The sequence below is a fragment of the Anolis carolinensis genome, chromosome 1 (assembly GCF_035594765.1).
Source record: "Anolis carolinensis isolate JA03-04 chromosome 1, rAnoCar3.1.pri, whole genome shotgun sequence".
In the NCBI taxonomy this organism is placed as follows: domain Eukaryota; kingdom Metazoa; phylum Chordata; class Lepidosauria; order Squamata; family Dactyloidae; genus Anolis; species Anolis carolinensis.
Genome location: NC_085841.1, coordinates 205,033,211 through 205,047,443, shown reverse-complemented (window position 1 = coordinate 205,047,443; position 14,233 = coordinate 205,033,211). Strand labels below are relative to the sequence as shown.

The following is a 14,233-nucleotide window of genomic DNA, read 5'->3' as shown; positions in this document are numbered from 1 at the left end:
ACAGAAAGCAGGAACAAAAAAACATGAAACTAGGAATCCTTTAACAGGCTTGACGTGGCAGAAGTTCTATTCTCAATCACCAATGTTCACCAACATTGCCCAGACTGACGGAATGCTGGTCTAGCTAATATAGAGAGAAAATCATGGCGTCTTCCCTGGGAACTTGATGAGGGCTTTTGAGCTGATGAGAACATTTTTGGTAATAGGCGACTTGACCTTTATACTTTCTCCTGAGAAGCTTTGTGTTGACCAAACATGAATTTTCTATCTGATTCTTCATTAAACTGTGCACCTAGACTTTCACTCCTTTCACTCCCATTCTCTGAGCTGAGTTTTGTGTCTGACCTTGCTCTTTTTCCCTGAAAGTCTCCAAAAATGCCAACTGTCTCCAAGAGAAGCAATTTGTTTTTTTAAAAGGGTCCAAGGCATTGCTGCAATATTTAAGACTTATTAAAAATCTGTTTTCCAAAGTCAGAAGTGGACTTTCAGCCACTGTCTGTTTTTTGTTTTTTAACACTTTTGGCCCATAGAATACTATTTGCTGGAACTGCTGTTACCTTTAATCACATCATGAAACCTGATCACATTCTGAACCCTTTTAAAGCTAATGAAATATTCTTGGCTTATATAGGCATAATTACAGAAATACTGTTACTTCTTCATTCCTACATTTCCAGTCCCAACATGCTAATTTGCTGCCTAAGAAAGAAGTGTATTTTGTGGTCTGGCTAACAGTTTTTATAACTGTAAGATCCCTTTCATATTCCATTTATATAGGCATTGGAATACTTTATACCCTTCAAATGAAAGAGAGATTTTTAAAAAAAATGTTGGCTGAGTTTTCCTCAGCTTGTGAAATACTGAGAAAAAGCATAAGATATGAAGTGAATTATTCTTACTGACAGATCTTTACAGGGTGTTTTTTTATATGGCATCCTTGTTTTTGTAGGTAATAAGGTTCCATGGTGGTGCCCTTCCTGTGTACATTATTTCTAATATTCTTCTTGCATATGGAAAACAGTTAAGGTCCCTAATTTCAACAGGTAATGCTACAAGATATATATATATATACATATAGTAACAAACAGGTTTATTTCATGGATACATAGCCAGAAAACTGGATTCCATGATCCATTTTATTTGGATTTGATATTAGGTGGGGTTTTTTTAAGGATGCCTTGCAGTTGAAACTGAAGTGTGTATATAGAATTGGAAATTCCTTGTGATGTATTGGTATTATACACTTGAATAAAGTTAATGTCTTAACTTTTTAGTACCTATGTTCTCACCATCTGGGCTATATATGTTGTGGTGGGTTTATAGGGAAGAGTCAAATTGTAGTACTTTAATATTTAAAATTTATCCTGTATTTCTGAATATTTTTAGCTTGCAACTGTCATCCAATTTTAGCGTTGTTTTCCTCTCATTCTAGGCAAGTGCTTAGATTTTATTCCTGCATTGACTAAAGCAGCCAAACCTTATAAAGTGGAACCAATAGTCAATGTTGCTAAATTCTTATTAGGGTAAGTTCCTAATAAATGTTTTATCTGAATAATGTTTTAAATGTATAACAAATTACACTAGTTAACAAAAGTTGAAAATGTTTCTGTTCCTGGTTTTAAAGTGTTATTTTCTGTTTAATTGTGTGGTACTTACTTCGAAAGTACAGTAGAGTCTCACTTATCCAACACTCCCTTATCCAACGTTCTGGATTATCCAACACATTTTTTAGTCAATGTTTTCAATACATTGAAAATTTGTAAATACAGTAATTACTACATAGCATTACTGTGTATTGAACTACTTTTCTGTCAAATTTGTTGTATAACATGATGTTTTGGTGCTTAATTTGTAAAATCATAACCTAATTTAATGTTTAATAGGCTCTTCCTTAATCTATCCTTATTATCCAACATATTCGCTTATCCAACGTTCTGCCGGCCAGTTTACGTTGAATAAGCGAGACTCTACTGTAGTTGTTATACACCAGAACCTTTGTTTTTGTGGCTACCACAAACTCGGTTGAATTGAGATAGTCATTGAAGGAGCTCCATTGGCTGCCGTTCACCTTCCGGACCCAATTCAATGTGCAGGTGATCACCTACAAAGCCCTGAACAGTTTGGGACCCTCTTACCTTTGTGATCGCCTTTCCCCCTATGAACCTGCACAATCTCTTTCTTCATCGGGGGAGGCCCTTCTCTCGCTTCCACCGCCGTCACAAGTGCGGTTGGTGGGGACGAGAGAGAGGGCCTTCTCTGTGGTGGCCCCCCGGCTCTGGAACTCGCTCCCCAGGGAAATCAGGCAAGCCCTCACCCTGGTAGCATTCAGAAAGAGCTTGAAAACCTGGGTCTTCACTCGGGCCTTTGGATAAAGATTGCACATCACCATAATAATCCTGTATCTGTGACCATTCTTATACTGGTTTGCACTTTTTATCTTTGTCAACTTGATATAGACACAGGGTCTATTCCCATCCCAATTTGCACTTCCAAGAATTTGCAGCACTTTATCAGTCACCTCGTGTTTACAATATTTTTATGGTGCACATTACCCAGTCTACTTTTACAAGCTCTCCGTTTTAATCCATGTTTTTATTAGTTCTTGACATTTGTTTTTATTGGCTAATGTTTAAATTTTTATAATTGTGCATGTCTCTTGTCTGTTGTTGTGTTTTTTATTGCTATTGTTTTTATTCGGGCTTGGCCCCATGTAAGCCGCCCTGAGTCCCCTTTGGGGAGATAGAGGCGGGGTATAAAAATAAAGTTGTTGTTGTTGTTGTTGTTGTTGTTGTTGTGATAAAGTTGTTGTTATTATTGAAAAACTGTAGTAAAAAGGGATGCAGGATGTCCTGCAAAACCAAACTTTTTGCAGTTTAATAAACTTTTCCCTTGGAGCCCCCGGTGGCACAATGTGTTAAAGCACTGAGCTGCTGAACTTGCGGACTGAAAGTGCAACTTCGAATCCGGGGAGCAGCGTGAGCGCCCTCTGTTACATTGTTACATTGCTGCTTACATTGTTTACATTGTTACATTGCCACTCCTCCAATCTTACTGGTCAGCATGATCTTGTCTTGCTCTCACTTTAAATTTACCAGTTCAAGTGTCCAAGTTTCGTTGTCTTTAGGACTAAAGATGGGAAAGCCTGGAAAAAAGCAGAAAAATTTGGGAAAGTCAGATTTTTTCCATTTTTTCCTGTTTCTCCCTCATGTTTTCGATCCCCCCCCTATTTTTTCCATTTTTTTCCCTGGTCTTCCTATCTCTATCTAAAACTGGGACATTTTTTTCGTGTCAGGAGCAGTTTGAGAAGCTGCAAGTCGCTTCTGGTGTGAGAGACTTGGCCGTCTGCAAGGACGTTGCCCAGGGGACGTCGGGATGTTTTTTGATGTTTTACCATTCTTGTGGGAGGCTTCTCTCATGTCCCTGCATGGTGCTAGAGCTGATAGAGGGAGCTCATCCGTGCTCTCCCCGGATTGAACCGGCAGCCTTCAGGTCAGCTACCCAACCTTCAATTCAGCAGTTCTGCCGGCACAAGGGTTTAAGTCATTGCGCTACTGGGGGCTCCTAGCTGGGACATCGGGACCTCATTAGTACAGATTTGTTTTGTCGGTAAGAATGATACTTTTGGGTAGCACAAGTAACAAAAACAAATGATCTCACTCTTGTGTTATTTATGCAGGGTTAACTGGTTTAAAGGCATGTGGGACATGTTGTTCTTGCCAGAACTGGATGCTGTTACTCTGAGCCACCAAAATGTGTGGTTCCCTCTCATTTCCCTGAGTCTCTTTATGTTTGGGACTGCCATAGCCTATTGGAGTGGCATACTCTTCAATTCATCTCTAAAGCTCTTATCTTCATTGCATCTAGTTTTGACCAGGTAAGAACCAATAAATTGGCCTGTTATAAAATGGATGACATAATGAAACATTACTCAGCAACTGAACTAAACTGGAAAGTGATCCTTAACCAATGGAGGTAATAGGTGTGGGGTTAGCCAATTCATTCTTAGAGTCAGGATTGCTGGCTTCTGAAGATACAGCTTTTCTGTGAGATTCAGTACGAGCATCCAACATTATCTACAAAAAGTTAAAAGTTAAATTAAATTTCAGGAAGCATTTATTGTCTTCCCTATGTAATATTTTTTAAAAAATGTTTTCAGTGTAATGTCTTTCTCATATAGGAGCAAAACTAATACAGTAGAGTCTCACTTATCCAAAACTCGCTTATCCAACATTCTGGATTATCCAACACATTTTTGTAGTCAATGTTTTCAATACATCATGATATTTTGGTGCTAAATTCATAAATACAGTAATTACTACATAGCATTACTGTGTATTGAACTACTTTTTCTGTCAAATGTGTTGTATAACATGATGTTTTGGTGCTTAATTTGTAAAATCATAACCTAATTTGATGTTTAATAGGCTTTTCCTTAATCTCTCCTTATTATCCAACATATTCGCTTATCCAACGTTCTACCAGCCCGTTTACGTTGGATAAGCGAGACTCTCCTGTACTAACATATTGCTGTTATTAATATTGAAGTGGGCAACATATGACTTATTTTTTCAGCACCTAAACCTCCATGGTAAAGCATCTGTATTGCTATAAATTTTGCCATTTCATTTTGCTGGTGCAACAATTATTAACACAAATGCTAATAATTCATTGTGAAATAATAAGATCTCCATAAATACTGTATTTGCAATAATATTCTTACCTTCAGGTTGAAGCACTTTCACTTTTTGGATATTCATTGTTTGGATAATAATTTAAAGTTCAGGAATCATTGTTCGCAGACTGGCCACTGTCACATAGGGTTTTTTTTTTCTTTTTCCAGTTGGTCATCTTTTCCTCAATCAAATACTGAACTTGGAGTAAAATAGTTCTCATTTTCTCATGAAGATAGTCATTTACGATATTTCAGTTCCAGATCTTTAATGGTAGACTCATTTTCAAACTGCAGCCTATTCATAGCCTGCTTTTATTTTTGAGGGTTAGATATCAAGATGGTCTTTGACTTGTCTTTCTATTTTAGTCCTTGAAAATTGTGGTGACTTTGCACCTACATATTATTGTACATATCAGAACAAAGCACACAATAGTTGTTATTTCTGTGCTCACGGCTTGATTAAACTTGATTTTATCTATCAATTTACTTGTTATATCTTTTATGATTGTACAGTGCTCTCTTTCATGAAAGAAGAATTTTCTGTTATTTAGAACTTGCGTTTATTAAAGTAACACTGGTCAGGTTATCCAGACAAAGCAAAAATAAATACACTATTTTGGATTTTGTCTCAAGGAAGTCAAAATGTTTGTATCCTTCTTTGGTATTTGACCAGGCAGCATATTATTATTATTATTTTACTGTAGCTGGCCCTACTTTGAGAACTCTACATAATAGAAGTGGAAGAGTATAAATTCCACAAACCTAAAATGAATACTAACCTAAATTCCACAAACCTAAAATGAATAATTTTCTTTACTGGTGGGGAAGGATACTGATTTGTGATCCTTATGAATCTTTCTTAGAATCATAGAGTTGGAAGAGACCTCCTGGGCCATCCAGTCTAACCCCCTGTCAAGAAGCAGGAAAATTGCATTCAAAGCACCCCTTCTTGACAAAACATTGTTTGATATTACTGGTGAAGTCAGATTACTGTAGTCTGAGGGCTCCACTTATAAGTAATGACAAATTATGGTTTTATCTATTGATCGGTCATGGTCCCATGTGAACCGCTCCGGGTCCACTCGGGGAGATGATGATGGTGATTATTATTATTATTATGATACAGTGATGGAAGAAATCAAAAGAGAAAAGAGTGTTTTCATTGACCCTGAGATTTGCTAAGGAAACATTGCATTCCTTAAACACCTTTTGCTGAAAAGCATGTTACAAATAAATATTATTATGGAATTTAGTCATAACCAACTGTGTCTTTTTACAAATGAGCAAAATGAAATTATATATGTAATGTAATGCTGGTTATTGCCACATTTCCAAAGACTTTTCCATCTTGGGTACAGAAGTAAACTTATCAGTTTGTGCATCACTTTGTGCAGATAAGTGAAAAAAGGATAAGGCCAAAATCGACAATCAGCTGTAAACTATAGTTTGAATTTTGCAAGTATAATCCATAGATTGGGTTCTAAACTATGAAGAGCATCACTTGTCATGATGTCTGATCTGAATCTTTATGCTTTACAACTTGGTTAATCTTTAATTATATGAATATTTTCCTCAATTGCAGGCCCTCTGGACTACCATCAGATAACAGTTTAATTACTCGAAGAAGGTTGTGTGTTGCTGCTTCCATGATTTTGCTTAGTTGGACGACATGTGGGTCGTTGGTTATAACAATAACTTATTTCCATTACATCTTCAAGGTATTTAACAGAATTGCAATGTGCTGAATGTTGCATTTGAATAAAATACTGATACTTTAAAGCCATGGCATTTTAAATAATCAAAGTAGATAGTCATGTCAAAGGCTTTCACAGTCAGAATCACTGGGGTATTGGAGCCTCCGGTGGCCTAGGGGATAAAAGCCTAGTGACTTGAAGGTTGAGTTGCTGACCTGAAGGCTGCCAGGTTCGAATCCCACCCGGGGAGAGCTCCCTCTATCAGCTCCAGCTTCATGCAGGGACATGAGAGAAGCCTCCCACAAGGATGGTAAAACATCAAAACATCCGGGCGTCTCCTGGGCAGCGTCCTTGCAGATGGCCAATTCTCTCACTCCAGAAGCAACTCCGGTTGCTCCTGACACGAAAAAAAACCTGGGGTATTGTGTGGTTTCCGGGCTGTATGGCCATGTTCTAGCAGCATTTTCTCCTGATGTTTCACCTGCACTTGTGGCTGGCATCTTCAGAGGATAAATGTTGTTTATTCGTTTAGTTGCTTCTGACTCTTCATGACCTCATGGACCAGCCCACACCAGAGCTTCCCTGTTGGCCGTGGCCACCCCTCAGCTCCTTAAAGGTCGAAATAAATAAAACCCAATAGTAGGGGCATCAAGACATCTCAATGGAGCAGAGGGTGCAAATAAAGAAACTGAGTTGTGTTGTGAATTACAGAGATCAGTAAGCTGTCCATTTCTGAATTCCCAATCATAAGGGCTAGAAAGCAATCCTTCACAATTAGTGGCCCATAGTTTTAAGAAAACTCTCTAGTGATAAATGCATATATGTGCTTATTTGTACAGATGATTAAACTACAATCAATAGCAAGAACAGAACTAAGTGTCCTTAATATGGTAAGTTTGTAACATGATTAATTATTTTGTTTAAGCTACTGCTGATGGTGATGATGACTTTCCTTGTGGAGAAAAAAAGCACGGTATAAATAAATGTAATAATAATAATATAGAATGTCTCTCTTCCAAAGGATAAACAAAGCTAATCACTGCTGCCTGGAGAAAACTGGTTGTGATAACCCTAGATATGAGAGTCTGGTACTCTTAAGTAGATGGATTTTTTCCCCTCTCGTGGTTTCTGTATTGAAAGCCTGGCTTCATTTTCTTAAGTTTAAATTTGGCATTTCTAGACCTGCTAACCTTTCAATCTACTAGTCTGTGAGTTCTCTCTCTAGGATAGTTTTACCTGATGACACTTTAGTTTGATAGCAAGTTCCTCTTTTTGAGTTGCTTTGTTGCTTTATCTTTGTCTCATGTTTCTTCAGTGAGGCATAAGCATATGGGTTCACATGAGAACTGCCATAGTGGCAATATGGGCATCATGATAACTTTGGGAAGCAAATGCGAAAAATTGGCAACAGCCAGCCCTGTTTTGTCATATTTTGTCATGCAGGAGGGAGAAGAGTAGGGATATGCCCTTTGCTTAGGTCTGCATCTTAGTTCTGCTCAGTTCTTCACCCAGTACAGGGCAAATGTCTACTAATTAGCATTTGGCCCATCAATTTTTTTATCGTGTCAGAAGCGATTTGAGAACATACTGCAAGTTGCTTCTGGTGTGAGAGAAGTGGCCATCTACAGAGACGTTGCCCAGGGGATGCCCGAATGTGTTATCATCCTGTTGGGAGGCTTCTCTCATGTCCCCTCAAGCTAGAGCTGACAGACGGGAGCTCACCCCATCTAGTGGATTCGAACCAACAACATTCAGCTCAGCAACCTTATCTTCAGGTCAGCAGGCCAGCTAGCACAATAATTTAGAGCCTTGATTATAAAGGGATGCATGCTCAAGCATAGCAGCCATCTCGGGGCAGGTGATTACCCTGGCATTCCTGAGCCCCCCAACTTACATTCCTCTGTTACAAATATAAGCTCCTCTGGCTGGTTCTACATTGTTATATAATGCAATCTGAACTGCATTATATAGCCAGTGTAGACCCATATAATGCAGTTTGAACTGCCTCAGTACAGCTTTTGTCTTGGCCAGGTTACTAATACATTGCTTGAACTATACTTTTAATTACTTCATCGTATTCCTAGCATTGCTAGACTACATTTAATGCTTATATTTATATTTCATAGTCTTCAAACAGCGTGGAACAAAATTCCAATTATTCCAAAAAAGATATTGGAAAGAACTGTGGATCCACAGAGGAGCTTTCACAATCGTCTACCAGCAGCACAGCGGTTGATGGCATTATCGATAGTCTAAAGATGCATGTCACCATCCTCAATTTACTCACGTGGATTGTACTGCTTTGTTGCCCATCTTTGATATATTGGCTAAAAAATCTCAGGTATCATGTTCTAAATTCATTGGTTTTATAGAGTAATCTTTTAAAGGTGTTTAAGATTCAACTGCTCTGAAGGACTGTTGATCCAAAAACTGGAAGACTGATAGGGATCTTTTAATATATGTACTTGTACATCAGTCACAAGTTGGTCGTGGGCGGGATCTACAGATGATAATGCCATTCTGTTTTATTTGTAAACATAAATATGACAGTCAAGAATATTGGCTGTTTTCTTGAAAACCTTTAATTTTTTTAAAAGAATATTGGCAGTTTTCAATTGATCCTGGAAAGATAGTACTTTGAATTTGAACTGAAAATGTCTATCAGAAATTTGGTACTGGATATTTGCCTTCAGAATGGGTTGTAATAATCTCTGTGTCACAATATCCTTTGTACAAAATCGTCTGTAATACACAAGCTACAGTAATTAGACAGGATTGCTTCTATCTTCTTCAGTCACACACATTAGGGAAGCAGCAACGGGCCTATATGTCGCTGTACCCTGAGTTACTAAAGACGGACTTTCGTCAACCAAGAGTTAAAAACGGTGAAAAGTATGTTAGAGGTTTTTCTACAATGTATCTAGTTGATTTGTTTAAAATACTTTATTTCACTATTTTTGAAGCTGAAAGTGGCTCACAGAAATTAAGATTTGGGCTGGTGTTAAAGTATCAGCTGCTATAAGCAGCTTTTTCTGCTTTAACACATTTCATTACAGAATTGATGGTGTCTATCTAGTCCACCATCTTATATTTCACTGTGAAATGTTTTTCCTTCCTCTGGTTTTGTCCTCAAACTTTTCACATATGTGATCCTAAGTTGGTCCTGCGGTATTTTCTTTTAACTTAATTACTGTTTTCTGTAAATCCTAATGTGAAAATGTGAACATTCAAGCAATTTTTAAAGGAGCACATTGCAAAACCCATGTGTCGTCCCTGTTTTTCATTAGGTACCATATCAGACTGGATCCTGATCCATGTAGAACTCTTGCTGTTATCCTCATCTCTGTATTGGGGATACTCATGAATACCAATACTTCAAAGCTTAAATCAAGGTACTTGAGTGATTGATTCTCTTTCTTTTGCATGTCTGATGTTTGAAGGTTGTGCTGGTTTTGTTGTTTTGTGCCATTAAGTAAATTTGACCCACTCGTGCCTGGTACATGGAAGTATATGCCCGTAGTCTCCTCTGTAAGCCCTCCTTCTTCTCACCCACTGCCTTGGAGGGTACCAGCTCTACAGAGCTGTTTTTTAAATATCTTATTCCAGTGTTTTTCAAACTGTGCTACTCCAGGTGTTTTGGACTTCAGCTCCCAGAAACCCCAGCCAACTTACCAGCCATTAGGAATTGTGGGAGCCGAAGTCCAAAACATCTGGAGGAGCACAGTTTGAGAAATCCTCCTTATTCTGTGACCAGAACTCCTCTCATGAAGCTTTGCATGTAACCCATCATCTTTTGGTTAACTGTAATTTATTAAGCGAATGTGGGCAAGCCTGGTCGTATATTAAAACCTAATTCAAATCAAGTAGGCCTGGCTCAAGTCCCATCTTTTCTATGGACTTATAGTGAAACAGCCAGAATCTCAGTACTGCTGTCTCTTGAAAAGAGTTGTTTTTGAGGCCAAGGGTTATGTACTGTGACCAAGATTTTAAAACCTTTTACATTTGACAATAATAAATGTTATACTGTTCTAGTCCATCTGATCTTGAAATTCTTAAGATCTCTTGTGTGGCTTTTCAAACTGCATCTTACAGAGAGTTACAAGTGCCTCCCTAATGCCAGCACAAACATTGTTTCAATACTAAAAAGCAATTATTAGTTAACTATTACAGGAGTTTTATCATAGTGATTAGTGTCTATTTGTCTGTGTATTTTTGTTTTTGTCTTTTATCGTTGATATGGTCAGTGGATTAATAAATAAACAGATTGATCTATCTACTAAAAAGCCGGTTTGTAGTACTAATCAAAGGGGAATTCATCTGTATTTGTATCTGAAATTCTTCAAGAATATTTAGTAAGAATATTGTCTGTTATACTTTATCACCAGTCTAAATTGGGGCCTTTGTCCACAGAGCCAGACATATGTTGGTCCAATTTGAAAAGAAGGCAGTCCTCTGTGCCTCATTTTGAAATCTGGTCAACTCTGCCTATATAGGCCTCTTAATTGAATGTGACTCCAATACTAATATTTCAGATAAAGGATGAAGTGTTGCCCAAAATGGGATGGATGCAGGTCTCTATCACTCATGACTGTAAAGCTCTGAACTGCCTTGCTACAAAGAACTTCTATCAAAAAAAATCCCATTGGCCAAATACTCCATAATATTTTCTGAGAATTTGTGCTGTGTTTGGCCTTTGATATCATAGCTGTAGTAACCAAAGCACTGTCTTTTATTTTATTTTTTCCCCTCACAGTCGACTGTTGAAAATTGCACTTCGTCTTCCACTTCCTTTCTCTGTAGCTGTTGTTGCTTTTGCACCGTTGCATTTATACAGAGCACCGTACTTGATAATCATTCCTCTTTCTTTTCATGCATTATGCCACACGGTGTGAGACTTTGCCAAAGCTCAGAGCCAACAAACAGCAGTCATGGGAGACTGAATACAGGATGATCTACGACAGAATACAGATGACAAAAATGCAGTTGGCTGCCAATGGCAGAAATGCGAACAATATTTGGTATGCAGAATGGGGCATATCTAGAAGTGATAACCTGTTTGGACAACATGAGATTTTCTACTGTACTGTTTTCAAGTATTTCTTTAAAAATACTCTAGAAATGTAGATTGCAGTTGATGGCAAGATCTGCAACATGGTTTCCTTGGTATGAGAGTAATCAGTTTTATTTTTCACTGTTTTTACCGTTGTGAACTTTTATTGTTCTGTACACTCTTATGTTCTTAAGCACAGTGACCAAAAGGAAAGAGTCATAAAATTAAGTGGCCAATAAGACAATCTGAAAGTTATTAACTCAGTTATAGGCATATCTTATAGCTTTATCATTCCTTGTGTCTATAGTAAACTATAATGCTGTTGCTGCTAGACTGTTGCTGATGACAAATCCAAAGCACTTTCAGAACCTCACTATCAATGAAATTATTAAAAGCTAAATGTGTCGACATATTCAATGTAATATAGTTTAGTAAGGACAATATAGGAACAAATGTTTGTATTGCTAAATTGCAAAATCTAAAATTCAGGACAGATTCTTGGGTTACTATTTCTATACAGAGAAATTTATGCTAGTGTACATGTAAGTATGTGAAAAATAACATGAAGTAGCAAACGTGGGTTGGTGGGGGGCATCCTCACCTAAGCTTCCCAATATTTCAGCATATAGGAGATAAAATTGTGAGTTTGCATAGCTACTCTGATTAGATTAATTAATTAATTAGATAGAAGGATTTCATGTTGAGGATAGCATCCAGCACACAAAACTGATTTCTTCAAGAGCAGCAAGATCCTATATCATGCCAGTAATGTTTATTTATAGAGGAGGTCCTAGCGAATCATAGGCTTCACTCATATTATCTCTGTTTTTACCAAATTTAGCTTCAGTTTTTCTTCATGAACATCAAACCTTCTATATCTTAAATTAGTTGCAAGTCCCAGCATTACTCATGATTCATTATACTGACTGGTGGTTACAGTTTCACAACCTCTGGAGTAGAGGTGGGAAGGCCCAGAAAAAATGTTTTGTTTTGTTTTTTCATTTTTCTGCAGCCTCCCCCATTTTTCGGGGTTTTTCCCCCCCAGGCCTTCCCATCTCTACTCTGGAGTGTTACAGGTTGCTCACTTTTTTCTTAAGTCAGTGGTGTCAAACTTGTGGCCCTCCAGGTATTTTGGATTTCAGCTCTCAGAATCCCTTGCCATTGAATAAGCTGACTAGGACTTCTGGGAATTGAAGGGTCCAAACATCTGGAGGATTACAAGCTTGATACCTCTGTCTTAACTGGTTCGGGAATGATAGAAAAACACATTTTTTAAAAACAATCAAATCTTTCTCTGTTTGAAAATAAATTTCCAAAGAATCTGCCCTGAACCAGGAGCCTGAATGGCAAATCCTGATGATATAATAACCATCTACAAAACTAACATTCTCTGGTACCTTAATGCAAGGTATTGTATCCAAAGGCCAGTGCTGCATCCCATCCATTTGACCACAAGTGACTGTTTTGTAAATATAGCATAGTTTGCTGGCCTATTTATATGTAACTGCACTTGTGTCTTACTTTGACATCATCCATTGCCTTGATGCCTAAAACATGTTACATAATGTCTCTTTTCTTCCTCCTGATTTAATCTAGGAAAGGGACTTTTCTCCAAATCAAAATGCAGTACATATTTCTGTCCTGCCTTTCTCCTTTTTGTATCATTCGTGCCTGAAGTGCCTCAGTTAGTAAACTGAAGTGTGTACATATTAATCATTCAATGTTTTCTCAATTGACTTGAAACCCCTTTTAAGTATAGAAGTATTTTGTCTCTAAAGTTGTGTGTGTGTGAACCATGAAGGCCACTCTAATCGGAATAAGTGTTTTAAATGCTGTGCTCTAGATATAATCTCATCTCAGTATCATTAAATAATTTTTATCCTGTTTAAAATATGTCTTTGCCACTCTAAGGTGAGTGGTTTTGGGCAAACTGTAATCTTAATTCTCAGAGCACAGATATGTGGTACTGAATACATGTGAAGGGACTAAAAAGGAGCAGTTAGCATCCTTTGTGTGGGTTTATGTACTGCTTAGCTGGATAACACTATGTAACAAAATTTGCAACATTTTCTGTTCCTGGTTTGAAAGTGTTATTTCCTGTTTAATTGTGCAGTACTGACTTTGAAAGTAGTTGTTATACTCCAGAAACTTTGTTTTTGTGGCTGCCACAAACTATGCTGAATTGGGTTGTTGTATGTCTTTCGGGCTGTGTGGCCATGTTCCAGAAGTATTCTCTCCTGACGTTTCGCCCACATCTATGGCAGGCATCCTCAGAGGTTGTGAGGTATGGACAACCTCTGAGGATGCCTGCCATAGATGTGGGCGAAACGTCAGGAGAGAATACTTCTGGAACATGGCCACACAGCCCGAAAGACATACAACAACCCTGTGATCCCGGCCATGAAAGCCTTCGACAACACATTTATGCTGAATTGGTTGAGACTTGGAGATATTCATTGAAAAAGTATAGTAAAATGTGCTGCAGGATGTCCCGCAAAAACAAACTTTTTGCACTTTAATACATTTTTTCCATATTTTTATGATAGAATGAATTAGGAAAGGACATTTATAAACCAGGAACAAAAATAATGTTGTGGTGTAATGCACAGCCTTTGCAAGGAGTCCCTTTTGCTTGCTAAGTTGGGCTTCTTGCCAGTAGATGGCAACCTTCGCAGAAGCCATGGTCGTCCAGGGACCTCATTTAATGTAGCCTGACCTTGAGTGGTCCTTTGTGCCTCATAATAGCAGGAATGCTAATAGAGAAGTATATCAGTAACAGCTATCTGTATTCCTGAAGAACAAGCACTATATCTTTAA

The 14,233-nt window shown here is 37.9% G+C and overlaps 1 protein-coding gene across 2 annotated transcripts in view; it reads left to right on the top strand.

Moving 5' to 3' along the window:
* pgap1 (post-GPI attachment to proteins inositol deacylase 1) overlaps positions 1–13,307 on the top strand; it is a 65,595-nt gene extending 52,288 nt beyond the window's left edge. For both annotated transcript variants that reach the window (XM_008117256.3, XM_062969149.1), the window contains 8 exons: positions 950–1,043; positions 1,433–1,523; positions 3,677–3,874; positions 6,255–6,390; positions 7,206–7,256; positions 8,493–8,707; positions 9,654–9,758; positions 11,120–13,307. In XM_008117256.3, coding sequence (XP_008115463.2) covers positions 950–1,043; positions 1,433–1,523; positions 3,677–3,874; positions 6,255–6,390; positions 7,206–7,256; positions 8,493–8,707; positions 9,654–9,758; positions 11,120–11,258 — 1,029 coding nt within the window. In that variant the 3' untranslated portion in view covers positions 11,259–13,307. The remainder of the gene's footprint in view (positions 1–949; positions 1,044–1,432; positions 1,524–3,676; positions 3,875–6,254; positions 6,391–7,205; positions 7,257–8,492; positions 8,708–9,653; positions 9,759–11,119) is intronic.
* Positions 13,308–14,233: the final 926 nt, after the last annotated feature.